The 27,774-nt window shown below is 54.6% G+C and overlaps 1 protein-coding gene across 2 annotated transcripts; it reads right to left on the bottom strand.

The window, feature by feature from the left end:
- Positions 1-215: 215 nt before the first annotated feature.
- On the bottom strand, positions 216-27,408 carry PLEKHM2 (pleckstrin homology and RUN domain containing M2). 2 transcript variants are annotated; one of them, XM_042794431.1, is made up of 20 exons: positions 27,292-27,408; positions 15,253-15,359; positions 14,999-15,108; positions 13,967-14,066; positions 13,339-13,426; positions 12,643-12,829; positions 10,484-10,543; positions 7,613-7,847; positions 5,705-6,484; positions 5,367-5,436; positions 5,193-5,283; positions 4,836-4,900; positions 4,383-4,471; positions 3,605-3,737; positions 3,325-3,515; positions 2,961-3,026; positions 2,335-2,494; positions 1,951-2,130; positions 1,750-1,866; positions 216-1,388 (listed from the first exon to the last, which is right to left on the bottom strand). In XM_042794431.1, exons 1-20 carry the CDS (start codon positions 27,349-27,351, stop codon positions 1,251-1,253), a joined length of 3,027 nt encoding a protein of 1,008 aa, XP_042650365.1. In that variant the 5' UTR covers positions 27,352-27,408; the 3' UTR covers positions 216-1,250. The 2 variants fall into 2 exon arrangements, with proteins under 2 accessions (XP_042650365.1, XP_042650366.1); XM_042794432.1 differs by lacking the exon at positions 10,484-10,543.
- Between the last annotated feature and the right edge of the window lie 366 nt (positions 27,409-27,774).

The raw sequence follows: 27,774 nt of genomic DNA, 5'->3' as shown, positions 1-27,774 counted from the left end.
CCAGGGATAAACCGGGCTGGAGCATCAGGGTAACTCGTGGCTGAAGCCGTGAACGTGCCCCGCCACGGGGTTAACGCCGCCGGGGTTCAGCGAGGAGCTGGGGGGGCACGTCCTCCCCTTTCTTCAGCCTAAATATCTCCCTTCCTGCCCCAAAGCAAAGCCGCAGGCTTGAGGTTGTGGGGGGTGGAGGAGGAACAGCAGCCACCCGCCTGTCGTAGGGCCAAAGCTGAGTTACCAATGAATATTTATTTGGGGAGGGGGAAAGGAAGCAGATGTATATACATATACATTCAGTCACGTACGTTTCCTCCCAGAAAAAGGCCCCGTGAATGTGTATTACAGACGGTCTCCGGATTATTATTATTTAAAAGCTGGGGTTGTGCCCCCAAGGGCTGGCTGTAGAGCGCAAGCGGCGACGGGGCCCTCCCCGGCCTCGGCTGCAGTGAGCTGAGAACGGGGCACGGCAGCCAAGGGCCCCGAGGACACCTGGGGAACATCGGATTCGGTCTCTTCTCTCCCCCCGGGCGCACGGGGCCAGCGTCCAGACCTCAGACCGGCTTCTGAGATCTCAAACCGTGCTGGGATATTTCAGGCCAAATTTTTGGCCCCGGTCCTTCTTCCTTAGCCTCAAATCTCATCACCAGGCTGGGGCGTGGTTTTTGTGATGGCTGGAGGTGCCGAGCGCGATCTCCTGGCGCTGGGAGATGCCGGAAGGAGGAGGCGAAGCGGTGTCGTACTCGGTGATTGTATTAGCAAGGAGAAAACATGCACGGCAGCGATTTCGTGTTCCCATCTCGCCACCTCTGCGCCCCTGCCCTGTTCTAAAATGAACAAGTCCTCAGTCCCGCTCCGCGACGGGGGGATGCTCATCCCCAGCCCACCCCGCTCCCACCCTCTCCCTCACTACTAGCGGGATGTTATTCCGTGAAAGGCAAATTATTTTGCCCCCCTGGCAGCTGGGCGAGGAGGAGGGTGTGAGCTCTCCTGCACGGCTGCACAAGGAAAGCGGCCGAGCTCAGCCTCGCCCCCAGCGTGGTGAAGTGTCTGGTGTCTCCCCCCAAAACGTGCTGGAGGTCCCCGACGCAGCGGAGAGCGTGGGGGGGGGCAGGATGCCTGCAGGCACCACCCGAGCGCTGGCAGCGGGGTTTGGGCGCCAGTTTGGCCGCGGGGCAGCCCGGGTACAGGCCCTGCTCCCCAAAAACGGGCCCCCCCCCCCCCCCCCGTCAGCCGTCCTGCCCCTCCGGCCGGGGTTAACACCAGGGGTCCCGCTCCGCTCGCCCGCGGCAGAGGCTGTCGCTGCGCTGCCAGGCGCTGTCGATGAGGCTCTGAGCGTCTTCGCATTTCTTCTTGACGGCGGCGTCCAGACCGGCCTTGTGCAGGAGGTCGACCTGAAACACACGTGCGGGGCGGTCAGGAGGGGAATGAAGGACAGTTGCTTCTCCCCTTCGGTGTCAAACCACCTCAAAAAAAAGGTGCTCGTGTCATAAATATGGGTGACGGAGGGGGACAGGGCTGACCCAAGTCCCTCCCCGCTTCTCTCGCCAGCCCTGGATGCTCAGGGCCCGTCTTGCCAGGGGACTCTGGCTCCGAATCCCACATCCTGTGGTTACACGGACACGGAGGAGCTCTGTGGCCCTCCTGTCCTTCATGGGGAAGCTGGGTTCACCCTGCAGGGTAAAATTCACTCACGCCTTCCCTGTTCCCCACTCCTCACTGCGGCAAGCGTGCGACGCAGCCTCGCACACTCACCTGGTAGATGCTCCTCCAGGCGGCATTCAGCGCCGAGAGGAATCTCTCCAGTTCTGTAGTGCAACTAAAATAGAGGACCCAGGGGGGCAGGAACTGCTTGCTGTCCTGAGCAAACTCCTAAACACCAAGAGAGAGGCTGGGTGTTACCAGCGCGGTCCTCGCCGAGCCCCAGGCTGGCGGGTCCCGAAGCACCACGCTCACCAGGATACAGTACTCCTTGCCGGCCTCCGTGGAGACGGCGGTGACGTCCGTCAGCTCCACGGTGCCCAGCGAGCGGAAGAAGCTTGTCTGGCAGTCCTCGTGGCAGGTGAAAGCCTTCTCATCCGTCAGCACGAGACAGCAGGGGACACAGGGCGTAGGGGCAACACCCTGGGGGATGACCTGCACGTGGCGGGGAAAGGTTTAAGGGTGAAGGAGCCCCGTCTCCACAAGGTGCCCCGGGGTGGGGGGAAGCTCTCCCGGCTTGGGAGAAGACTGCCTGCTCCTTCCCTGCCAGACACCCCCGCTGCCGGCCGGGCTGTGCCCCAAAGGGGCTCCCGGCAGAGGGGGGGGGGGGGGGTCGATGCCCCCCCGTCCCCGGCTCACCCCTTTGGAGACAGCCTGGCAGAAATACTGCATCCAGTCTGCCATGTCTTCCTCGTTCTCGGCGCTCAGCTCCAAGGAGGGCCGGTCTGTCAGGATCACCTGGAAGGAGTGGGGCCGGTCGGTGGTGTTGGAGCGCCGGCATCCCCCGCACTGCTCGCCGCTGGGAGAGAGGGGGCAGGATGGAGATCAGCTCGCCCGAAAACAGCCTCCGACTGCCCTCCCTGCGCCGCACCTCACCCCTTTTCCCACCCCCAAGCGCCCGTTTCCCATCCGGGACATCCCCTGCGGTTGCTCTGAGGACGGCCTCTCTCTCTGCACGTCGTGGTAGAGCCAGAGTTGGGCGCGCTGGGTTTGCGGAGGTCGCCCACTGTGGCTCTTGGAGGGGCACGTCAGCCACTTCCCCATCAAAGGGCGGGCTTGGCACGGAAAAAAACAGGAGGAAATGAGCCCCCACCTCCAGTGGAGCCAAAGCAAATGGGCATCTGTACCCAGCCAGGAGCAAGCAGGGAGTCCTGCAGTGTGGACCAGATCACGATTTGTCCCGAAACACCTCCTGAACACCCCAAGGAGCTCCTGGTGCCCAGAGCCCTGCTGAGTCTGGGTGCCACATCCCACCAGCCACTTACCCCATGTTGATGGAGAGCAGAGGGGTGACGTCCGTGCGGTCTGGGTACTGGTACAGGATCCCGTTGCTGCCGTTTGGGAAGGTGAGAGAGGTTGGGAACTGGAATCAGCTCGGCTCCAGCAACCGCGCCAACACCCTCTGCCTCCAGCCCCACAGCGGCTCCTGCCCTGCCCTCCACCCACGCAGCCCCGCGGGGCGACGTTCCTGCTGCTGGGCAGCCACAACTGGTGGCTTTAGCCTCCCAGGTGACAAGACGGGGCCCTCTCTCCATCTCCCACGCAGCTCCTGGGCAACAAACTGGTCCCAGCACCTTCTCTGACAAGCCCTGGCTGCCCCCTGTCCTGACCCACAGCCCCGGCGCCCACCTGAGCACCACGAAGCAGGTCTTCCACTGCTCCTTGCCCAGGTAGGAGGTCCCCGCCTTGTAGTGCAGGATGCCATCCTTGGTGACGGCGTTTTCGGCGGAGGTGTAGCTGCTGTTGGCAGGTCCCAGCGCCTCATCCATGGGGTCTTCCCAGTGAACGAGGCCGTAGAAACGCACAACCACGTCGCAGGCCTACGAGAATCAGACGGAGAAGTCCAATGGGAAGGAGCCTTCTGTGAGCCTCCGTCACGTGTGGTGATGGCCACAATATCCAAACTCACCTCACACTTGGACTCTTGCGCCACAAACTTTGCGAGCGCCAGTTTCTCCATGGTGGCGTCTGTGAGGATACTGGGGTACGGGGGCTCCCGGCACCCTTTGATCATGGCTGACTTCAGGGAGACCAGGAAGAACCTGAGAGAGAGACAGAAACCTCTGATGAGGCCAGGGCAAACAGCCCCTTATCTCCCTCATGCCAAAGGGGCTTCTCTTCAACATGGGCCTCTGGTCTTCCAGACCAAGGGGTCCTGAAGTCAGCCTGCAGCCCAAAGGCGACGGGGGTTGCAAAGTCTGAGCTCCAGGTGGGAAGGAGATGGGTGAGACTGGAAGAAGGACACCCATCCCAACACAGATCCCAGTATGACCATCCAGGCCCTAACGAGGTCACCTCCCCGAGCTGACGACACGCAGAGGGACCCAGGGACGTGCCTTGAGACTCAAGTCCTTGTCCCTCCTCATCCCAAGTGACACAAAGGACATGTAGTCTGCGTTGCCCAGGGCCCCGAGGCCGTCGGCCTGAGGGACAGGCTGACTGCTGTGCGTATCCAGGGAAGATACTTTGGGCTAATCCACGCTCAAGGCATTTCCAGCTGCCTGCAGGGTTTGGCTGGTGGCATCAAACCAAACCCCAAACTCCCACTGGTGTCAGGACTTTGTGGTGAAGGGCTGTCACCCGAGTCCCTTGCATTCCCCCAGCCACGCCGGGAGCCCAAGGTGCCGGCCAGGGGTCCCGCACCCCGGGAGGAAAGCGCCGCGGTTCCCTGCCCCGTCCCTGCTCACTCGGTGAGAGCCACGTCCGCGGTGTCGAGCAGGAACTGCTTCCTCCGATTGGTGCACACCAGCGTCACCGTCTGCTGATCCAGCCCAACCTGTGCCACAGATGGTGGTTAGGGAGGCTGGTGGTTAAAGGAGGCCAGGAGAGGGACGAGGGGTGGTGAAGCAGGGCTGAACCTGGCTTCTGGCCCCGGGGGAGAAGGTCGGCGGTCGCTTTGTTGCTCAAGGAAAGGTACGAGCAAGCTGGTCCCCCGCAGAGGTGGTATTTGAGGGGGGATCACTTCTAACTCTTCCCAGGCTGAGAGATTCACTGGCCAAAATGCTCCCTGGGACAGAGCCACAAAACCACCCCTCCGTGATACTCCTGACATCCCCGCGGCCAGAGAGGCGAGGGCCGACCCCCGAACTCCCCTCCTGCTCCCCCCCCAAGAGAGCTGACCCCACCCAGGGTGCACTCACCGAAATGTAGTCCAGCTCATTGTAGGAAACGGCCTCCTCCACCATGTACGGCTTCTCCGCTGCCCCTGGCACAGACACAAAGAGCTGTGTGAAGGGGGCGAAGGAGCCCGGTGCTGCCCGGATCTGAGCCGCCGCGCAGCGGCGACGGACCTGCCAACCAAGCTGTGTCCCAGGCAGCACGGAGCCGCGGGGCACAAGTTGACCTGAGCTCCCTACTGCGACTGCCACCGCCTCAAGGGACACGGGGGAGCTGGCAGTGAAGGTAGTGAGCTATGGTGCCTGAATTTATGGACAAGCCATGGGTCAAGCAAGCCGCCTTCCCTGCAGCTGAGCACGGCGGCTGTGGCGATGGGATACCTTTCCGGATCAGGTACACGTAGCAATCCGTCAGCAGGACGTAGATCAGCTGCAGGTTCCCCTCCATGTGCCCGGTGCTCATTCGGATCATCTGCGTGGAGAGAAAAGAGGTCTCAGCTCGCGACGCAGGCACGGAGCTGGTCCTTTGTGGGAGATCGATGGCGACCACCTTACCCTGAACAGCTGTTCCTCGTTCTCCCGGAAGACGTGGATCATCAACAGGAGGAGATGGTTGTTATCCACCCTGTGAAGAAGAGAGACAGTAGAGGATGGACATAGCCGTGGGGCTGGGTGAGTCCAGGAAGGGCAACCCCCTTCCTTAGTGAACTTGTCCGTGATTTGGGCACCTCTTGGCCCCCCAAGACCTTCTCCTCTTGACCCATTGTGCCTTATCTTCATCCTGGAAAAGGATGGTCTTTGCCCCACACAAACCGAGGACAAAGGGAAAAGTGCCAGCTTGAGCTCAAGATTGTTTGGAAGATGCTCTCCCTGATGAGCCGACCCAGCCTCACCTGAACTCAGAGGGATGGGTCAGCTCTGAAGGGCTCCCCTGCCCTTCCTCCACACCAGAGTCCTCGGCGCTGCTCGGGGAAGGACTGGGCTGCTCCTTCTTCGGCTCGCAGAGAGCCTGGGGGTTAGTGGTTTCTGTCTGCCCTGTTTGGGGTTCCTCACTCGTCCCTCCAGACTCCTCTACTGCCCCAACTGCTTCTCCCTCTCTGCTTGCTTCTTCTTCAGGAGCCTCAGGGCTACCAGGAACATGTGGCGGTTGGCCAGGCCCTGGAGCGTCATGGTGGCCACCACCTGGTGCAGCAGCGTTTGGACTCTCGATGGTAAAGCGGTAGAAGTCCATGGGGGCTGAAATCCCCTCACTAAAGTCGCCAGAGGACGATCCATCCGGGGTCTCCCCTGGCGTGCCAGTCCGAAAGGACTGCCCGGGGGGCTCGAGGGGGGCGTTCCAGCCGCCGGGGTCCAGCTGCCCGTTGAGCCTGTCCATCACCTTGCTCAGCGGTTGCCCCACGCTCTCCATGGACGTGTCCTTCATCTCGGGGATGCGTAAAGCCAGCTGGCTGAGGGCCGAGCGCTCGCGACCCTCCTCCTGCCCGCCGGGGCTTGGCTCACCAGCCGGGGCAGCGGGACCCTCGTCTCTCGGGGGGTCTTCTCTGTCACTCAGCCCGTTCACGCCGCTGTCTCCGCTGGCCTGCTGGCTCTCGGGCACTGTGGGCGCCGCGGTGTTCACCGGATCCTCGGGCTTCGCTTTCTTCTTTTTGCCCGTTTTCTTCTTCTTCGCGAGCCTGCGTGGTGAGAGACCAATAGAGATGTCACTCACCTGTGTCCGCTTAGACTTTTGCAATATGGAGAGGGGTCCCACCCTTTCCCAGCAACCTTCTTTTGCAATTTTCCCCATTGCAGAGAGAACCTCGTAACAAGAACATCGCTCAATGTGCAGCCACACAGAGCCCATGTCTGCATGCCAAGAAAAGCAGGGTATGGACACTGTTTCCTCCCTATCCAAAAAAGAAGAGACATCGGCTGCCGGATGCTGCATCTTGGCCTTCCTTTGGCTGCAAGGGGATCACAAATGGACGCGGAGCTAAAGTGACATGGGAGAAATTCCAGATACTGGGAAGGGAGGAGGTTTCAAGAGGATGGGGGAATGCCGTGTCCCTGCCTGCCAGGAGAGGGAGATGCAGGCTGGAGCCCGCTCCAGCCGAACGGCACACCGGGCTGCGGAAGTGTTCAGGCCTCCCATGGCACCCAAACTGCTGCCAGGTCACTCTTGTTCGGGAAGCGAGCGTGATGGCTCCCCTTCCCTCCTGTCTGCCCGAGAGTGGGGTGCGACGTGACCCAGCTCCTCGGCTCCTCCCAAGAAAAACAGGGCACAAGAACAAAGCACGGGCCTGCTGGGCTGGTTTTGGGGTGCCCCAATCTCTGGGTGTGAGCAGACGGAGCCTGGAGCGCTTTGTCTGGGTTAAGAGCTCCGAGGGACCCCTGGGGATTCCCTCTGCAAGAGTCAAACACAGGCCAGCAGGTCTGTGGAGGCAGCTCTCTCGACAGGTTTAGCCACAGTTCATTGACAAACAAAAGGAAGGACAGGAGAGAAGATCCGAGACCCAGAGTTGCGGCAAACCTGCCACCAGCTGGAGAAAGCTTCAAATAAAAGCTCATGGCTTCCTCCAAGCTCTCTGATACTGACTTTGGGCAAAGGCAGCCTGTAGCCCTGCAGACTCAAGGGACCAGCTCTGTTGACACCGAGGAGCATCAGTTGTTGTCTGGAGGTATAAAACCACTTTCTCAGGATTGAATAAAGGCTACACCACAGACGCTGTCTCTGTTGGGCTAGAAGGGGTCGCACACCATCAACCTCTGGTGACAGATGACACTCAGAAGCGTGTTTCCAGGCCAGGCAGCTCTGTCCTTACCTGATGACCTCCAGCTCCGTGCAGCTCTCGGACTGGTCTGTTCCTTCAGGGGTGGCTTCTGCCTTCTCCTGGGAAGCTGTGTGCACCGGCGTGGTCTCGGTGGAGGACGGCACGTCAGCCTTCTCCTCGTTGAAGGGGTTGTAACGCTGCGTTGGGCTCTTCACGGAGGCCTTGCTGCCGTTCGCCTCCGAGGCGGTGGAGCGTGGGCAGCTGAGCGTGTCCGTGAGGTCTCCATCTGCAAAGACAAGAAGGGAAGAGCGGGCTTAACGTCAGCTTGGGCACCTGGAACAAGTCAAATCAAGCAAAGCTGCACGCCGGGGGGCTCGGGGAACTACATGGTCACTGCACTGCTTGCAGGTGACACCATCCCGGGCACCGGCAGAGCGCCGCTGGACCAGCTTAGCTCCGGAGATCGCTGCGGGCAGCAGGCTCTTAGCGAGGAGGGACAGAGGGGCAGCTCCGCGTTTTGCACCCGCTGCGATTTAGACAGCGCCTGGAAACAACAGCTCGGTCACCCAGGAGCCAGCAGCCAGGTTAAGAAGTAGAGACGGTGTCCCTGGGGAGGAACTTGTGGGGTGTTGGGGTCACGGTGCTCCTCAGCGAGGTGACAGCAAGCTGACGAGGCTGCTGCACTGCGTTCTGCTTCGCCCCGGCGACGGGGTCCGAGGAAGATGCTCGCTCGGCTAGAATGGCAGACATGGAGCCGGCTGCTTTTCTCTGCTTGCACGAGACACACGTGGGGGGGCTGGAAGTGTCAGGGGGGGACACACAGCATTCCCTGGGGTCCGAGGACAGCAGGCTGCACAGACAGGTCATAGCACAACCGGCTTGGCCCATGTTAGTCTTCCGAGGGGAAAGAAGCAGCGGAGAAGGGCTACAGGAGTCATGCTCAGAGTTATTCGTCCACAAAGTGAAGGTTAAACGGGAAGGTTACCCATGCCCTTCTCTTCTCCAGCACCTTTCATTTCCAAAGCCAGCTAGAAACCTCTTGCGAGGCAGGGAGAGCCCTTTGGAAGGAAACCACAGCCCCTGGCAGCCTGATTCGGGGGGCGTAGGTTTTGAGTAGGAAAATTAAACCTCTTCTAAAAAAAAAAAAAAAAAAAAATCTAATGAAGGCAGTTTTGTGATGGCTGATTTCAAAACACTGCTTTGTCCCTGCTGAAACGCCTGCCCCACAGCATGGAGGGTGTGAACTCTATCAAGGCAAGTAAATCGGGTAGATTTTTAATGTCTACATTAAAGGGAAAATAAAACATTTAAAAGCTATTTCAGCCCCAGCCCTCTAGCCTGTATCACCAAAACGAATGTCACTTCTTTTGCCTAAACCCTGATGGTCCTGTTGAGACAAAGTGATCTTTGTCCAAAATACAGAATTGTAACCCAAAATGCATTTGCTGAAAACAGGGAATTGCCCCAACTTCCTTAGCCCCTTGCGCTGTGTACAAATGGCAAGGAATGCATCAGCAAGCTAACCTGGCAGGGGGTCAGGTGGAAAACTCTGCTACGGCCGAGGTTTGCTCAGCACACAGTAACCCAGCCCGGAGCAGTGATGGATCACACTGGCCCTGCTTTGCACCCGGGCCCTGCACACAGGAGCCGTGCACCTCTCCGAAAACAGGAGGGATCTGCCCCCAGCATCCCTCAGCTTCTCCCAGGCTGCACCCAACACCCACGGTTAGGTTGCTCGCTGTGTGCTGGGTTTGGAAACGCAGTTTGTACCCTCAAGGTGTACACTTAAGCCTCAGGGACACATTAAACCATCTCTGTGAGCATCTCTGCGCGTGGGGTAAGAAAGAAGACGAGAGGGAGCATGTTAAAGCCCAAGAGCTATCCACATGGAATTCAGGCAGAATTTCCCCAAATATTCAGGTGGTACCGGCCAAGGCAATTCAGACCCAAGGCTCCATCCAGCTTTTAGCTGCAAAGGACAGACTGTGGGTTATTTCCTCTGGGGGTAAAGCAGAGAGGTCTCCTACTCCCGTGATGTGCAAAGGATGTGCACAGGGACTGCATGTGGAGGAAGGAGAGCACGTTCCTCTAAAACGAGCACATGTTCTTGACCATAAGGGCCAGCCATAGCTGACGAGTTGGTTTTAAAATTGGTAAAATAAAACAAAACAAAAAAGTGTAGTGACCCAAACTGAGCACAACCATGTGCTGAATGTTGTGGCTTCAAGAGAGATGTTTTGACTCAGGAAAGCAGGGTCCAAGGAAAACAAAACTTCTCAAATTAATCCCCACAAAAGGCCCCAAATTAAAGAACGCAGAATTAATTCAGCTGTTTTATAGTGCTTTCAGGAAATGAATGAAGGTGGATCAGTTTTTCAATCAGCACCTTGCGTGCTTTACCCCAAAGAGGAAATCTACTACGGCGTAAGGTCGCGCTCATTTTGGACAGCTGCTGACCCTGCCTGCCAGCTTTGCGGCGGGGGCGATTTTGCAGCTTTTTTTTTTATAACCTGGTAAAAAGGCTCCTTTGTCAACACAGGCCGTAACGTATCGAGCAGCCACAGAACTGCCCTCGAAACTCCAGCCTGGTGCCTGCTCCGCTGAGCGCTGGGGCAGGTAAGTCTAGGAGACACGGAGGCGTCGTCAGAGGCAGGAAAACCTCCCTCTGCTCCAGGATAGACGGCCAGGTGAGCGTGCCTGCATACGCCAGGAGTCGGGGAAAGCTTTGCACATGGTCTCACAGATGAGACACACAATCTCCCACCTTGGGGGATCTTTTCCGCTCCTTTCTGCCTCTACTGAATTCCATCAAGATGTGGTGGTCGCTTGTTAAAGAAATGAACCAGGGAGCATGCAGCAAGCTTCAGGTGGCAGCAATGCAGAGAGAAAAACAAAATGTTGTAACAGATGAGTATGTCCCACCTTCCCAGTCTCTGCTGGGCATGGTCTGCATTGCTGGAAAGACATCTCCAAAATCATAATCTACAAAAATGAGGGATAAAACTCAGGATTAGAAATACAAGTAGTAGGGAGGGAGGGGGGCAAGGGACAGTGTGAAGGGGATTTGGGGAGGGAGGTGGTAAAGGAGAGAAACAAAACAATATTCCACCGGTATCCGAGATTCATGAGAAAATAGTTAGGGAACATGGATGCCAATGGAAACCAGCTGCACTAACGGCTGTTCCTGCTGGATGTTTGCATTCTGGGAGCTACAACGGGACCAGCAGAGGATGGAGGCCCAGTTATGTGAGCTGCTGGAAAGCTAAAACAGAAGAACGATCGGTGGCAGGTACCAAATCAGGGATCCCCTTTGTGGATGAATTTAACCGCTCTGTGCCTCAGTTTCCCCACTTCACACTTACCTCCCATAGATACTGTGGTGCTTGACTCATTAATGTTTGTAAAGCCAGGGGTCTGATTAAAGGGAAAAACTTGTTCTCTGATCCTAAAATCCCCAGCTCCACCTACACTCCCAGGGTAGTGAGATGCTCCTGATGAAATGATGAGCAGTGAAATAGTTACTGAAGTTAAATTCCTCCACACCAGAGGAACAGTGGCAATGCCTGCCCTCCTGGGCTCCATCTCCACCGAGCTGGTCCTGCAACAGGGGATGGTATTTCTCCATCAGCACCAAACCCCTCTGGGCATGGGGAAACTGAGGCACAGATCAAAACCACTGCCTGGACACATGGGATAGCTTGCAATGATGCCAAAACCAAAACGTAGCTCCAGAATCTCCTGGATCCCTACTCCAAAACTCTCTTCTCTTGAGCATTAAGCTTTCATCCACCAGATGGGTTGGAGAGCGTAGCCAAACTCAAGTGACACCCCTTGCCCAGTCAACGGGGACAGGCAGGAGATGTGCTGGCACCAAGACAAGTTCTGCTGAGGGAGGAACAGGAACACAAGCCCAGGGGGTGCAGCAAGCACTGAAACAGCTGCTTACGCCAAACCTCTGGGGACACAGAAGCTTCTTCCTGTGACTTTTATTGCCAGGCTCCTCCTGCCATCTCCAACCTACCTGGGATGCTGGAGGTCTGGCGTGAGTGAGTCCCCAAAAGCAAACCCTTTCATGCTTACTGCACGAGCACAGATGTCACGGGTGACCCCAGAACAGTGCTGTGCTTCAAAGCCCTTTGCTGAAACGATGCTAATGTCCAGCCTGGGCTGTTCCTTCTCAGCGTCTTTAACGTCTGCAGCTGCTATCTTGCACATACAAGGCAACTGGTGGACCCTTGTCTCAGAGGGGACCCGTAGGTGGACTCAGTCCTGAATTCACTGAACCCCATTAATGGCATGCATCGCCCCATCTATTCCAGAGTCCCCTGATCTTGTTTTGTTCAAACTGACATCGAAAAAGGAACAGGGCCAATGTATTCTGGATTAAGAACAGCAGCAGCAGAGCTGCTCCTTCATGTGAACATGCTTCATGCAGGATAAGAGCTCCATGATCCAGCCTGAAGAGGGTTAAGGGGGCAGGCACAAGGTACATGTCTTCTCAGTTCATCAGGAACAACATCCAGCCCTCTCTGATAGTGATAAGGAGGTGAGTATGACATCTTATCAGGCTGCTCAAGTTAAGATGGATCAAGAGGAAAAACCAGCACCTCTGAGACCACTGACTGCCTTTCCTTCAGACTGTGGACATGGAAAAAAGACTCTGGAAACTATTCCCCACCACTTCTAGTGTATTTGGGTGTATGGACTGCGAAATAAGCAGTTAAGAGAAGTCCTCTGCAGCCCTGCGTACCTGCTCTGAACTGGAAGCCACATTCAGAAACGGGCATGTTTTTCACTCCCTGGGGACATTTCTCCAGTTCTGGCAAAAACACACACCCCAGGATGGAAACGTGGCCTGAGGTGACTAACAGAGAAAGTCCTTCTCTCCCAGTCTGAGGCAAAGGGGCTGTCCACAGCCTAAATCCCAGCACCTCCCAAGGCAAGACAGGAGCGACCCACAGCCTAACTGCTGGGTCTCTCGCTTTGCTCTCTTCCAGCCCATTACTTGCTACAGGGAGCACAGAGCCCTGCCTGCACCCATCTCCAAAAAACCACTGACCCATCTCCAAAAAACCACTGACCTTCACTGGATGGAGCAATGGCACTGTCGTCCCACTCCAGGTTGGTGGAGGTGACTGAGTTGAAGGAGTTGAGGGACAGGCTGTCTGAGCCGTGGACAGAGCTGGGCAGGCGGTCCTCGAAGTCTAGCAGGTACTGAGGTTTGTAGTAATCTGGCATGTATGGGGCCAGGTCCAGGTAAGGAGCATCCTGCAGAGAAGGGAGCGAGGGGTGAGTCAGGCTCTGAGTCACTGCCCACAGCTATTGGCACAGTCAAAATGATGGGGCTGTCCTTGAACGTCCTCTGACTGTCCATTTCTGCCGCCTTTCAGAGGAAACCCAGCGGCTCCACCGCCACACTGGGGGTTAGCCAGAGGCTTTGTGTTTACCTGGAGGGACGCCAGCATTTCATACCACACTTGCAGAGCTCAACTCCTTTATCCCCATCAATCTGCCCTGAAGCTGGCTTCCCCACACCTGCCTCATTCCTCTTCTGACCCGTGCAGGGGGATAACTGAGCAATAGGAATAAATCCTGTTGTTGGATCTCCAAAGGCCTCAGCCTAGAGCCTTTCCTAAAACTGGCAGCTTCATGTTTCCAGCTGAAGACCAACAAGAAGGTACACTCTGGACCAAGCAGTGGGACCTGCCACACCCGGGACTCCCCCTGCTCCACATACCTGCTCTTCCAGAGCCACGAGAAACAGATAAAACACTCACCAGATCCAAGTCAAAGCGGATGAACTCCAGCCCAGACACCAGAGTTAAGAACAAGGTCAGATGATCGTGACTGCAAACCAGGGCGTTCCTGCAGCATGGATAAAACAAAAGAGCTTTAGAGATGTGGGAAAGAGAAGAAACAGCTACAAGTGCCCTTCTGTTTTCTTGGTGGTGTGTGTCTGAGCTGCGGTATAAATGGCCCCAGAGCTCTGAGCCTGCTGTTTCCCTCCCAAGAGCAACAGCAGAGTTTAAGCACAGTGTGGCTCAGAGTAGTCGGGCATCCACTACGTGCTGTCCCCAAATTACAGCCAGATTTCCAGGCATCCACCAGAGCTGGGTCCCTGGGCAACAGCTCAGCAGCTTCTTGAAAAACACGGCAGAATATAAAGGGCACGCCTGGGACTGGGAGTAAAAGCAGTAACTAGGAGAGATGATTGCAGACCCTCTTACATAGGACAGTGCATCCACATCCAGGACCCTTAAATTAAGGAGGCAAAACCTCTGCAAAATCCACAAGGAAAAATCAGACCCTGATCAACGGCTTGTTCCCCACAGGCAAATTAGGGCTGGTTTCTGACAAGAAGGGATGCCAACCAGTGCCCAAATGAGAAGGAGCTGGGATACTCACTTGACATAATACTTGTGCAGCAGGCTTAGGTTCTCCTGGAACAGCCTCAAATAGCTCTCCAAGGAGTTTTCGTTGAGGGCTAGGTACAGCCATGCCCGGCCTGAAAAGAAAGCAGCAGAGAGATTTATCTGTGGGGAAATCCCTGAGAAGTGAAGCAAGCCTTGAAATAATCACCAATCAGTTAAAACATGTCAGATTGTTCATTCGCATTTGTGTCATTTCAGGGGAGCAACTGACTGCTGGGGAAGTCTGTGGGGAAAAATGTCAGTGGGAAATGAAAGGGCAGATTCATGACTGGGGGGGAGGAATGGGAATAACAGACTGTGTGGAAGCTGGCTGAGCAGACACACAACTGTGTCTCTCCAGCAAGATGGGAGCCCTGCTGGCATTTCCAGCAGGGATCGGGAGACAGGAGAGATGGAGGGAGAATCACTCTAAATCAGTGCAGGTGAAATTTGAGATATTACACAAATTCTGGTGCAGAGAGAGGTGACGGTGGAGTCTGAGCTCAACTCTGCTCTCACCAGTAACGGGGCTTGGGAGATGAAGGGGTAATCAGGCAGAGAGGAAGTCTCTGGGCACCGTCCTGCATCAGAAGTGTCCTTGATGGTCCCAAACATCCACCACAGACAACTCGCAGCAGGGGAGAAGCAGCATCAGAAAACAACAGCTCCAGCAAGACATTCTGGGGCGAGAGAGGTGATGCCTCCCGTCTGCCAGAAACCCTTCCCAAGAGCACAGCCCACCAGATCGCTTTGGTTTCACTGTGGCAGAAGGGAGGCTAGGTCTCTGATCCGGCAACACCCCATCCTGAGACACTGTAGAATTATTTCTAGAGCCATCATGCCAGGACTCCTACCTCCTTGGCCTAGGTGAGCTGGACTTAGCGGGGAGATGCCCGCTGGCTCCCTCAATCTGCCTGCAGCCCCAGCCCAGGAAGATTTGGCCAGCACAACCTGCCTGGGCCTCCTGCCAGATGTCCCCAAACCGAGGTTTGCCCTCAGAGCTGGGGCAGTGGCTGTGAATACTCACTGCGTCCCAAATTGGTGGCCACGTGTTGAAGCACTTCTATCTGCTTGATGGCTTCCCGGCGGGTGAAGTGAACAACCAGCACCCAGTAGCCTGAGGAAAGATCTTGCAGGCTGGAAGAAGAAAGAAGGTCGGGAGATTAAACAAGGGCTTCGTTATCTCCCTCTCAGTTACTGCCTAGATGGCTTCCCCGTGCTGAGGCTACACGCTAGGCAAAGCACAGTGAAAAGCATCCCAGTAGCAGGTTCCACGCTTACCCATAGAGCAGGGCATGGTCCAGATGTTCACAGAGCCGCTGCAGAACCTTATCGTGGTTTCTGATGGCTGGTGTCTCGTCTTCACAGGCAGCAAAGTAGCTCTGCAGCTGCAGAAAGAAGAGATGGGATGGCTGAGACGCCCTTCTACAGCTCAGTGAAGAGGCTAAAGGCTCAGTGAAGATGCCAACACACACCCAGCATTGAATAGCTTTTTTTAATCTCTCAGCTTGCTAAACCTTGATGCAGGTTACTTACAGGGTGTAGCAATTGGTCTTAAGAGTACCCTAAAGGCAGTAACTCATAGGGAGAACCTCACCCACAGAGACTGGTGCACTTTGCAGAGACATGACAGCAGCGTGGCCGCAGCTGCACAACCAACTTCCCTGTTTGCTGAGCAGGTGTGCTGAGTTGCACAGCCTCCTCCTTTACAGCGGGGTTTTGGTGGTCCCCCTGCAGCAGTGCAGCCATTGCAAAGCTGTTCAGATCAGATACATCAGAGCTTTGAGATGTGTTTCTGGCTCTGCCATGGACAAGTCCCCTCCTCAGTCTCAGGGTCTTGTCGTGGGAAACCCTGGTTGGAGAGAGATGTTGCTTCCAGGTATGAAAGATGTTCCGAGTCCAGGAGCCTTGTTCTTGCAGCTCACATGCTCTGTGCTAAATCTGGGTGAAATCCCAGCGCAGTTTCAGCCTCCCAGGAAGAGACAGAGGTTCCCTTGTTACAGGCGGCTCGAGTAACCGCCGCGATGGTGGATATTGATGCCAGGCACCTGAGAGGAGAGCTGCCCCAAACTTTCAAACACAGGCCGGTACAGATTGCCTGACTGCACAGCAACGGGGACTCAGGGGGCAGCGCTGACACGGACGGAGGCGTCTGGGACAAAGGCAGTTCAATTAATCCCAAATCATTTGCTTCTGCTGGGGTGAGGCTACATGGCTACGACACATCACATCGGTGATTTCTCAAAAATCATGACAGCTTGATTCAACCTCAGTTAACCCGTCTGCAGCTACAAAGTTATCTCTGCAGCCAGCCCTGGTGCCCTGCTCTGATGACAGCAACCCTGGAGGCTCGACACACCATAAATTGCTTATCTGCTTCTGCAAAACCCTTGCTAGAAATCCTAGAAATCCCTTTACACCCAAATCCTGTATCCCTTCCCAGCTGACACACCGGCCTACTCCTGCCCCTTAGAGCTTACAGATCTATTTAGGTCCCCATCTCACACATACTTGGCATTCAGGCAGGGAGATTACTCCCCCAGGATGTAATCTCAGCTGCATATGCCACGTTTATTTGCTCTGGCTGGTGATAAGCGAGCACAATTCAGCTGAGCCATGAGAACGCATCACCTATATGTATAATATTTTAGTGACCCGATACATTGTTGCCAAACCTCATCAGTTAGACAGTAGATTTAAAAAACAAAAACTTGACAGTATTGCTCTTGTGGAGTCTGACCTGTCTCCAGAAACTGGTTTCTCCTCCTGAACTATTACTAGAGCCAGAGAAGCTCCTTTAGAAAAATCATCCAGTCTCGACCTAAGAGTTATCAAGGGGGACAGAGAACACCTCACAGCCCCTGGGGAACTGTTCCAAACAATCCTCTTTTAAAAATATACATATATATAGCTCCAACACCCTCCTGGCTTGAAGACCTTGACTCTCTCTGGAGCTCTTGGGTAAGATGGGAGAGCCAGGCGTGTTCCTGCACGGAGCTGGTCCCAGCCCTTAGGTGGGGAAGAGCTGCTGAGCCTGAAGAATCACGACCAAATTCCCTCATTGGATCACACAGCACAGTTCAGCCTGTCCCTCTCCCGTCTAGTCCAGAAGGTAAATCCCCTGGGGAAGGAAACACGCAATAACGTTTTGTCTGCAGAGCCACCCATGGGTGCTCTGGCAATGCACACACTTTTTCACAACACCCAGGTGAGACTCAAAGCAGTTCAGCTCAGCAGCTCTTATTCATTTTTGGGAGGAGGCTGTCCCAGAAGACTTACATTATTAATAGGCAGCCCAGACCCAAGCAGGGAGAGAAATGCCCTAAAATCCCACTATTCAGGAACTATTTCAGGAGCTACCTGCAGCCAGTGTTTTAAGTGCACTCCTGCAGTGAGGATGCTAGAGGAAGAAACAAAGTCATAATTTAGAGCTGCATCCCTCTGGCAACGGATAGATGGAGCCATGGGGGATGTTGTCCAAGAGTTGTCTGGAGCTCACTGAAATATCCCATTTTCAGGGAAACTGAGGCGGAAAGCAAAGCCCCTGCTATACAGGACATGAGCCAGGATTTGAAGGCAGAAATTCCTGGCTTATCCCAACCAGGCTGTTGCCTCTGCAGAGAGCTGGGGTACCCTCAGAGAAGGGCTCCTGTCCTGGGTGTTTCTGCAGGCTCTGTGCTGGCTTGAGGAAATGCAGCTGTGGGAGACAGCTAGGGGAAAACAAAAATAACCAGGCCCTACATTGGCTTGCCACTCAAAACAAGGGGCCACTCAGCCAGCTCTGCACACACAGCTCGGGGAGGTCATCTTGGAGGGAACTTGGAGCCTGTCTGTGTCACTGACTGGAGGAATTCCCCAGGACAGAGAGACTCCAAGCCTGGGCAGTGAAAGAGATGAGCAAACAGAAGCATTTCCTCTTTTTTTCTTTCCTCCCTTCCCCCAAAATAACTTAGATCTTTGTTACAGTCTTTTCTGCAGCCAGTTCACAGCTCCCAACCCTCTCCGTTGCCACACAGACTGACCTGGTCCCATCACCAGAAGATTCAAACTTAGCAAACGGTGGTTGTCTCATCTCAACATCTCCAAACACTGAGAAGCACCAGGGAATTTCTGAAAAACAGATTTGTCTTCCCTAGAAAAGCCAAATCTTCACCCCCCCAAAGGGATCTAGTTTTGAAGAGCTTGTTCTGTGTTACATTACAGCTTGGTGCTACTTTGAGCTGCTCTGCAAGGAGCACACAACCTCCTGCCCTGCCTGAACCAGCTATGCCTGCATTGCAACCCCTTCTTGGGGAGGCTGCTGGAAAACCCATCCCCATAGCGATATCCAGAGCAAACCTACCCCCAAAGTCTCAAGTCTGTACCCCTGCAATGTCAGGAGCCAGAGGACGAGCTGGCGTGACTGTGCTTTGCTCAGAGTCATGGGGTCACGCCAGCCCTGTGCACGTGGGACCCTGCGAGCAGGAAACATGCGCTCAGCAGTTTTGGATTTGGACTCGGGTGCTCTGAGTCACAGCAGTTCAGGAGCTGTTGGTCGCAGGGAAGCAGACCAAGGGCTCGCTCCTACCCACACGGACAAAGATGTGCCACCACACTCCCTGTATGGTGCTGTGTCGAGGGACGGTGCTGCTTCCAGCATCCCTCCAAAACACGGCCAGTGACTTACAGCCCCACGCAAAGGATGTGCACAGCTTGCTGGAGCACAACAAGCCCCAAAAAGAGATCAGCCAGGCAAATCCCCGCCGAGCTACCACGTGTCCAGGGAGGAAACAAGACAGAACAAGCCCTGGGATCTCCTGGGTGGAGTCATCCCTACAGTGAGGCTGGGGAAAGGCTGAGACTTGCAAAAGCTGATGGGGAGGCGTTTTCGGCTTGAGAAGAAGAGTGAAGACACACGTGAAGGAAAGGTATGATGAAATAGCTTTCCCAGTTGGGGAACAAAATCTATTTGCGTCATTTCCCAAAGGCTCACTGGCCTTCTCCAAGATCCACCTAGCCGAAAACCTGTAGGAATTGTGACCACAAGCATCTTAGAGCAGAGGCATGGATGATCCCAGCACCCGACCCTGATTGTGCAGCACAGGCAGGAGTGATGTGCCCTGAAAAAATGCCATTTATATGGAGTGTTTACTTCTCTCCTGTAAATCGCTATAAAACACTAACGAATAATCTGAAACCAACCTCTCCCTAATCACGGCGTGGCAGGCAGACCTGTTTGGGAGGTGGTTGACCAAACTTTATGAAGCATCCACAAAGCAGCTCTCTGACATACTAGGGCAGCAAGCTGGGGAAAATCAGGAAGGAGGCAAGCAATAAGGTTAAAAAGCATTAACCAAATGTGACATTGGTCATCTCTGGGTTTTCCAGAGAGATGCTCTTCCACTCGTCTCCTCTGCGCTCCAAAACCAGAAGGAAGGGTTGAAGGCTGGCTTGGATGGACTCGTGTGGGGCACGGCGAACGCCTCAAGCCCTGACCCAGGGCTATTTATAGACATTCCTGTGGCCAAAATAAGCTCCTTCGGCATGCAGAAGGCGTCCCCGCCATTCATCGAGACCATGGGACAAATCCTGCTTCAGGGAACTAGTTAAAAAAGCCCAAACACTCGAGGCTGGTGAGTTAAATACACTTGAGAAGAAAGCAGCACACAAGGATGTGTGTCCAAAGGGAACAGAGAGCTGGTTTGCACAGGGGAGGGAACACAGGGTTTGTGCTCCTAACAGTCCCACCTCAACCCCATTGAGGAGAGGTTGGATTTAATTGCTGCTTATCAATCACAAGTTGATTTTATTTTTTTGCAGTAATACACCACACCCCACACTGGCATGCAAAGGAAAGGATACTCTTTGCACAACTTTACAACTTACTAATTGCACCAGTTCTCACTGAGTGTGAAGGTTCCCAGGCCCATTTGCAGAGCTCCTGTGTTGCAAGGGATGCCAGCAAACAAATCGAGGAGGCATGCTGTAAAGTCCATTCTCCAAATCTAATCATTCTTGTGGTGCTCCTTTGAAACCTCTCCAGTATTACTAAAACGTCATTGAAATACAGTCTCCCAACCTGTTCATGGCTGGTCACAACCCAACTGAGTCTCCATCTTCCCTCTGTTAATCTGGCCTGCAGATGTTTCACTAGCAGCTTTCCAACACCAACTTCATTTCCCATGTTCTGCTTGGTATTTCCCTGGCGAGGCAAACACAGCAAAAGAAAAGCAAACACCCCCTTGCATTTTTCCAGCTCCCTAACCGCTGCGCTTGCTGCATGGGAAAGGTGAGAGGCATTTTGAAACCTGCTTTCCCACCCACAGCACATGGACTGGTGAGGGCTTTTCCCAGCTGCAGGAATGCAAGACACAACCAGTATCACAAAGCAGCAACCAGATAGCCAAAACGTAACAGAAACTGCAGCAGTGTTTTTCCTGCCTCGATTCCTGTTCTCTCACTGTCTTCCCCCAGAAAAACACCTTCTCCAGGCTATCAAGGTGGTTTCCTTTGAGGGCAGTATTTCGTGAGCCATCCAGGAAGGCAGTTGGAGATGCAAACCCTTTGCTAGACACAAATCCCTTCCCAAGCCTGCTCCCAGCACCCGCTTCTCCACCATGCTGCACTGGTGGACTGGACAAGGACGGTGGCATGTTACCTACTGGACTGCACAGCCAGAACAACCCTCTGCAGCAAGAGCAAACCCATACAGTTTCCTGTGAATGCAGCTTGCAAAGCTGTCTAGCAATGTGATTAAAAAAAAGAAGCCAGCTCTGGGTCTTGGTACTCAGTCTGGGGCTGCACCCAGAGTTGAGCACCCTCAGGAGCAAGCCTGCAGCTCCAGGGAACACTAAAAAAGGTGGCAGGGGACCGTCCTTGTCCCAAGCAAGGGATGGCAGCTCAACCCTGAGGGAAGAGACAATGGGAGGGGACAGGACAAACACATGAGATGATAAATAAGCAACCAGCACTCTCACACCTGCTCAGGGGAGCAGAGACTTTCAGTGGCAGATAGATAAAAAACAGCAAATGGTTGAACTACTCCGCCTGGAAAACTCCCGGTCTTCCATAACACCCATAAAAGCAGGACGAATGTCAAGGCAGGGGTACTTGTATAACACAAAGCCCTAAAATTTCAGCTCTAGCAGGATGTTTTAGAAGTTGCATACATGATCTGGCTCAACATTTCCTACAAAAAGCTTCCAAACCAGCACCCAGCTTCCCATCCTGGACTCGGTATGCCTCGCCTGGGTCTTGTGGCTTTCCCAATGAAATACGTCGGTACGCTCAGAGCATCAGCATAGTGAAGGCACCACAAGTGATGTTGGAGCAGCCTGGAGAGAAACAGAGCGTGCAGAGACAGGAGCCTGGAATCGGTAAAGCTGAAACCCACAGCAAAGATGCTCCGTGGTTGAAAACAGAGCTTGGAAGCATTTGCAACCCAGGGCCAGCAAGGCTGTCACCTCCTAAGACACGTCCACTCATCAGCTCCCACACCCCCGAGGCTTTCCCAGGGCTTTCCTTCGTTATTTCTAAGCAGCAACCTTGCAGCAGGCTGGGCCTGTGTATGGCTCAGCCAAGGATAGGCTTTTTTCCAGTGGTGACACCTTGCAAGTCACAGGTTCCTGTCACAGTGAGCAGAGTGCACGGAACAGGGGATGGGCACGGAGCTGGCTGCTGTGGAACAGGATCCCCGCACTAACTGACAGCAGACAGAAAGGTCACGTGCTCAGCACAGCAGAAAAAACAGATTTCATGGGAAGAAAAACACAAGTCTGGTTGGTAAACACGCCAAAAAAGAAGCAAGAGTGGGGTGCTTGTGCCCCGCAAGTCTTGGTAACAGTGCTGCTCTCCCAGATAGCTGCTGCTTACTCACGTGCTGGGCATTTGCTGCTTTGAATCTCTTCCCATTAAACAAGTCCTCTGGCCTGCAGTTACTTCAGTTACTCCTCTTGGACCAGGATATCAGAAGTGGGGAAAGCTGAAATCACTCAACCGCCACTGAAATTGTGCAATCGGAGGCAGGAAGGCTCAGAGGCATTGCTTCAGCTTCTCATACAAAACCCACTGCCAAAATTCAGCCTCCTAAACCAACTGCTCTTCCAGCAAAGTGTAGTGGTAGGAGAACAAACGGGATTTTTTTTCTCCCCAAAATAGCCTTGTCCACCAGCAGATCCAGAGCTGATTTTGAGAAATGCCTCCCCTGGGTATAGAGAGACAAACATCAGTTTAGGTACCCGCAGAATCCAATCCCCTTGCAACCGTGGACGATGAACCTCGTATCGTCACCAGACTTGTGCCAGGATGAGGCAATAGGAATTTTCAAAGAGATAAACCTTGAAATACTCAAGCAACTCAAGAAATACACAGCTGCACTCTCAGCAGAACCACAGCAAATGGCTTTGTTCGCTCATCAGACAGAGGCAAAGCCCTTAGAGGACCACCAAAACACGCAGTGTCAGAGCGGCAAGTGTCCGCAGGCTTCTTAAAAGCCCCTGAGCGACCCTTGTGTCTTCGCAACCGGCTCACGAGCTCCATGAGGTTGCTGCTAGCTTCAGCCACCGGCTTCTGGAGGCCTGGCAAACCTGGTACACGCGGCGAAGGGGCACGCCAGGACTGCCAAGGGGAGCAGCGTGCACGTACTGACATCGATCCCTGCTGCATGCTTCCCGTAGCAGCAACGGATGTGGCCTGGAGCAAACATGAGTGAGAGGAAATACCCTCGCCGAGATAAAAACCCCTGTGGTCTTAGAGCAGAGAGGTGCCCCTCAGTGGGAAGCAGAAGGCAAGTCGCTATTTAGCTACTTTCACGTCTCCAGAATTGCTACTGCTGTGTCACGGCAGCTGGGCTAAATAAATCCACCCAGCCAGAGATGAGCACATTCCCTACGTGATTTGAGGAGGGATGCTCCACTCCAGCGCTACCTGCTCCTCTCCAGGACATGGGGGCACTAAGCTGTCCCCAAATCTACCCTCCCTTGCCATGCAGGAGGAGCAGAGATGTTGCAAGGCAGAACTCAGGGAGCCTGGGAGACTGCAAAGGCATTTCAATGGTGAAGGGCTAAAAATCTGATCCGGAGACAGGCAGAAAAGGCTCAGCATTAATTCACTGTGGGGAAGTGGAAACCTTCCCCAAGTCATGCATAAACGGAGCAGAGCCAGAGCTTTTGGCAAGAACTCCTGCAACATCAGCAAAAAACATCGCTCCACCTGATTGACATGCACCAAGGATCAGCTGCTCTAGAGTTCATGGGAATGCATGCCCTTCAAAGCCAGTAGGAAAGTCTGAAAAACAGAAAAGAGCACCAAAATCCTGGATTCTGACCTTGTTTCTGATTTTACATTTAGCTCCTGGAATTGCCAACAGTGAGCACTGTTTAAGGACTTTGCATTTTCACCACCTAATCACAGGCAGGACAGCAATAAATCTCAGTCTGCCAATGTTCAGGAGGGCACGGGAATCCAACGAGAATATAAACCATCTACGCTACCAGCTTCAGCATGGACCAGTGATAACCCTTAGCTACCAGGAGATGGTTGGCCACGGGTGGATGTGATGCTATTGGCATTTCTAGCGTGCTTATGATGGCAAGAGTTCAACTGGGAAGCACCAGGAGGCAGCTCTCATCCCACTGCTGCCGCACACAGTAATATCTCCTAGAAGAAAATGAATACCTGAGTGAACAAGAGTTTGCACCCCACTGGGAGAGGATGCACAGAAAGCCATGAATGCACACTGAGCCATAATATGCTCATCTCCAGCCTTCTGCCTCAATAAAGACCTAATTCCTTTTTTTGTTTTGTTTAAAAAAAAAAAAAAAAGGGTTAGAAATCAATTTGCACAGCGCTCTTAGCAAAAAGCAGGGTGAGGGAACACTAGATAGGAAAGGGGGAAAGAAACAGTCACGAGACACAGGTAACAAGCTCCGTGGCATCACTGTCCATGTGTGCAGGAAGCATTGCCCTCTGAATTAATTTACATCTCCCAGGGAGGGCAGAGAGGACAAGTAGTAGATGGGAAATGGGAAATCAATGCCATGCTCACAACAACCCTGGATGCGTGCTGGAATTGAAACAGGGACCCAGCTCCCCAGTGCTTAGCTTTCTCAATCTCTCCTGAAGCCACCAAGAACAGAAGCCTCTTGACATCTCTGCAGCTGGAGAGGCCAATTTTCTCTAGATCAGATGTTTCACTTTTCTCTTTGCAGTCAAGGCCTGATCTCACACCTCTAATCTAACACCTCTGCAGTCAACAGCAAAGCTACTACTGATCTCTGAGATACAGGTGAAGTACACAAACGGTCCAGATCTGTCACTTGGGTATCACACAGAGAAACCTACTGGTTTGTAATTACCCTCTCCAAGCAAGTTTGCAACCTTTTCTAGCTGTGCGCCATCCTTCATACCTTTCTAGGAAAATAAGAGAGAAACTGTTCTCTTTACAGAGGCTTGAGAGATTTGCTTGGAATTGAAGCACTTCTTTTGCTGTCAATTTATACAGTATTTACCCATTGCTTGTGTTCTGACCCCCAACTCCTGAAACTCAGAAGCACCCTGGAGAAACTGAAGTCACAGCCAGGTGAAGTCACAGCCACAGGTCTCCATGGCATAAACTCTATTCAGGGCTGTGCTGCAGCTAGTTGCCTTCCTCATCTGAGGCAGGAGAAAGTTGAGAAGCACCTGGATGGTTTTCCCTGGGCCACTGGGTAAAAAGAAGGCATTTTCTCTGCTGCTGCTACTCAAAGCCTGACACCGTAACCAGGTACCTCAGCCTTCAGTGGTGGTTTGTTCCAGTTTATCCAGTCTTGAGGTGGGGTTTAGTCCTGGCTACCTTCTAAAATAACATCTGACTTTCTGTCTACGGCCTGCTGAGAGTCCACAAACTCCTCTTTCAGTCTGAAGCTGAGAAAAGAAAACCTATCGTCACCTGGCCAAAAAGCAGTGTGGAGAGGCATGCACGTCACTGCAAACACATCCAAACCCTCTGCTCTACAACTCCAACCTGCAACGATGGCGAAAGTAAGGAACGAGCAGCCTACACAGCTAGAAAGCTTTTGAAACCAGAGGTGAGGTACTGTGAAAACTCCACGCCCCATGACACAATCCCAGCGACGAGTTAGTCAAGACAAACCCAGAGGTAAGGAGAGGAGGATGAACGAGAGCAGGACTTCCCAGCACGCAGCCAGGGCGTGGGAAGGGTGTACCTGCTCCCCAAACCTACTACCTTACTCTTCCCACTAACAGAGAGAGTAAGAGAAATATCAGGGTCTTGAGGGCTGAAGTCAGACAGGGAAGCACTGGGAAAAATTGACAGCTCCATAGCTGAAGGAGAGCGACGTCCCTGAGAAAGGAGAACTGCATCCCAGGGGTAAAAAGGAGGGGTGTGCCAGCACTGGACTTTCGCCATGCGGTTCAGTTTGGTTTCACTGGGACGGTGTAAGTCTGTCAGCCTGAAGTCTCACGTAGGTTCCTATGTTTCCCAGAGCTTTTTCACTCTGAACTGAACAGAAAAGCAAAAGGGGCAGCATTGAAAAAAATTCCCAAATCCCTCTTCAGGATTGAACCAAGACAGCAGTTAGCAGAGACTGAAGCAGATCTAGGCAGACGTGTGTTGGCAGAGCTGTAGTCGATGAGTCCTGTTCAAGTACGTTAATAATGAAAATAACCACCATGTTGATTTTTATAGCATTTCCAACAGGGATCCCCAAGAATTTTCTGAATGCTAATAAATTATGTCCAATGAATCCTGTGTGGGAAGTAGTATATCCTTATACACATGGGGAAACTGAGGTAGTAGCACTGCAGAGCATTGTAACAGAGCTTGGAGCAGGCTGAACATCCACTGATTTCCAGGTAGATAAAAGGTTGTCCTTAATTTTTAGAGAACAGAAAGGTGAGAGACCAGAGGACATGGTCATCCATGGAAGAAAAGAGAAAGGCTGGGAGAGGTTTGCACATCCATCCTATATCCCAGAGGCAATGTCAGGAATCCACTCATGATGGCCTTCGTAAGACAAGTTTTCATGGATGAATCTGTGTCAGGACACGTTGCAGACCAGAGGAAAACTCCTATTCCGTAAGGCAGTGGAAACCTAACAACTGAAGAAATGTCAGCAATTCCAGAAAGCCTCCTTTCCCCCAAAACTTGGGATGAAAACTGAAACAAGACTCCCTTTACCTCCTCAAACAGAGTTTGCATTCTTTCTCAAAGATGGCTGGATCTCACAAGTGGACCAGGCAGGATGTGTGGCCCAACCCAAAACTTCTAGCATGTCCTTACAACTCACTCCTGTCCGCCCCAGACAGACTCCAGCACCCTGGTCCCCTCCGCGCCGGCACGCAGACGCTCCCCACCAAAGGGATGGGCTTTAAGAAACGCTCTCACTGGCAGCAGATGCTGAGGGGCAAGGAGAAACGAGGGGCAAGCAGAAGGACAAGGTGAGAGATGAAGGCGTAATGGGACTTGTCTTCAGATCCCTCGTTTTGAGGGCTCAGACCAGGGCAAGGACAACCCATGGCGTACATCTGCCTGGAGGGAAGACATCTGGAAAGAGGGTTTCATGCTGAACTCATTCAGATCCTCCCACCATACAGTCCCAGGAAAAGGGATACCCCCAGTCCTGTCCACAGGAGAAAGAAACCCTTTGAAAGAGGGAACCCCAGGGGTGTAACCCCTGTATAACCTGGCCAGCAGACACTGAGGTTCCTGGGGGTGACCCCATACCCCAAGGGGTGCCTCTGGGGTGTCCCATGGCACCAGCAAAAAGGATGCCTCTAACCTCACATCCCCAGCACAGGGGGTCTCCAGGGTCATCCCCAAACCCGCACAGAGGAACTCCTAAAGGTGTCCCCTGTCTCTGGCAGGGCAGATGGTGGGGTGTCCTTGACCCCATACCCCTGGCCCAAATTGTCCCTCAGTACCCCTGGGGTGTCCCCAGCCCCCTACCTTGGGTGTGTGTGGGGTCCCTAGGGACTGTCCCTCAGCCTCACACCTCAGGCAGGGGGGTCCCTGTGGAGTGTCCCTCAGCTCCACATCTCTGGCGCTGGTGTGTGCCTGGTGGGTCCCCAGGAGTGTCCCCCAGCCAGAGGCAGAGGGGTCCCCAGGGCAGTCCCCAGCCCCAGCTGAGGGGGGGTCCCCAGGGCTGTCCTCAGGCCCAAAGCCACAGCACAAGGAGTCCCCAGCCCCAGGGCCCTGGCAGAGGGGAGTCCCCAGCCCCACGGCCCTGGCAGAGGGGAGTCCCCAGCCCCACGGCCCTGGCAGACGCGTGTGTGTGTGCGGGGGGGGGGTGTGTGTGTGTCTCCAGGGCCACCCCCGCCCCACGCCGGGGCCCCGCCGCCCACCTTCTTGACGGAGAGGGAGATGTTCTCCAGGATGCGGTCCTTCACCTCCGCCGGCTCCATGGCGCCGCCGCCCGCCGCCGCCGCCGCCCGCCGCCGCGCCCGCCCGGCGGAGGCCGAGCGCCGGCCCGCCCGCCGGGCCCGCTCGCCGCCCCGCCGTCCCCCGCCGGCCGGCTCCGTCCTGCCGGCTGCCCCGGCCCGGCCCCGGCCCGGCCCGCCGGCTGCGGGGTGGCGGCCTCGGCCTCCGCTCAGCGCGCCATGGCCGCGGCGGGGCCCCCCCCGCGGCGGAGCGCGGAGGCGAACGGGGCCCCGCGGGGAGGAGGGAGCGGAGCCGGGCCGCACTCGTGACGGGCACCGAGCTCCGCCAGGAACTGAGGTCAGGAGGGAGGGAGGGGAACGGCGCTGCCCGCCCCCGGCACCGGCACCGCGGACCGCCCCGCCGGGGAGCCGCCGCCCGCCCCCAATGGCGCCCGTGGCGGCGGCGGG

Source organism: Tyto alba, unplaced genomic scaffold (assembly GCF_018691265.1).
Source record: "Tyto alba isolate M040663 unplaced genomic scaffold, T.alba_DEE_v4.0 Super-Scaffold_20000042, whole genome shotgun sequence".
NCBI classification, from domain to species: domain Eukaryota; kingdom Metazoa; phylum Chordata; class Aves; order Strigiformes; family Tytonidae; genus Tyto; species Tyto alba.
This window is presented reverse-complemented; position numbering and strand designations above follow the sequence as displayed.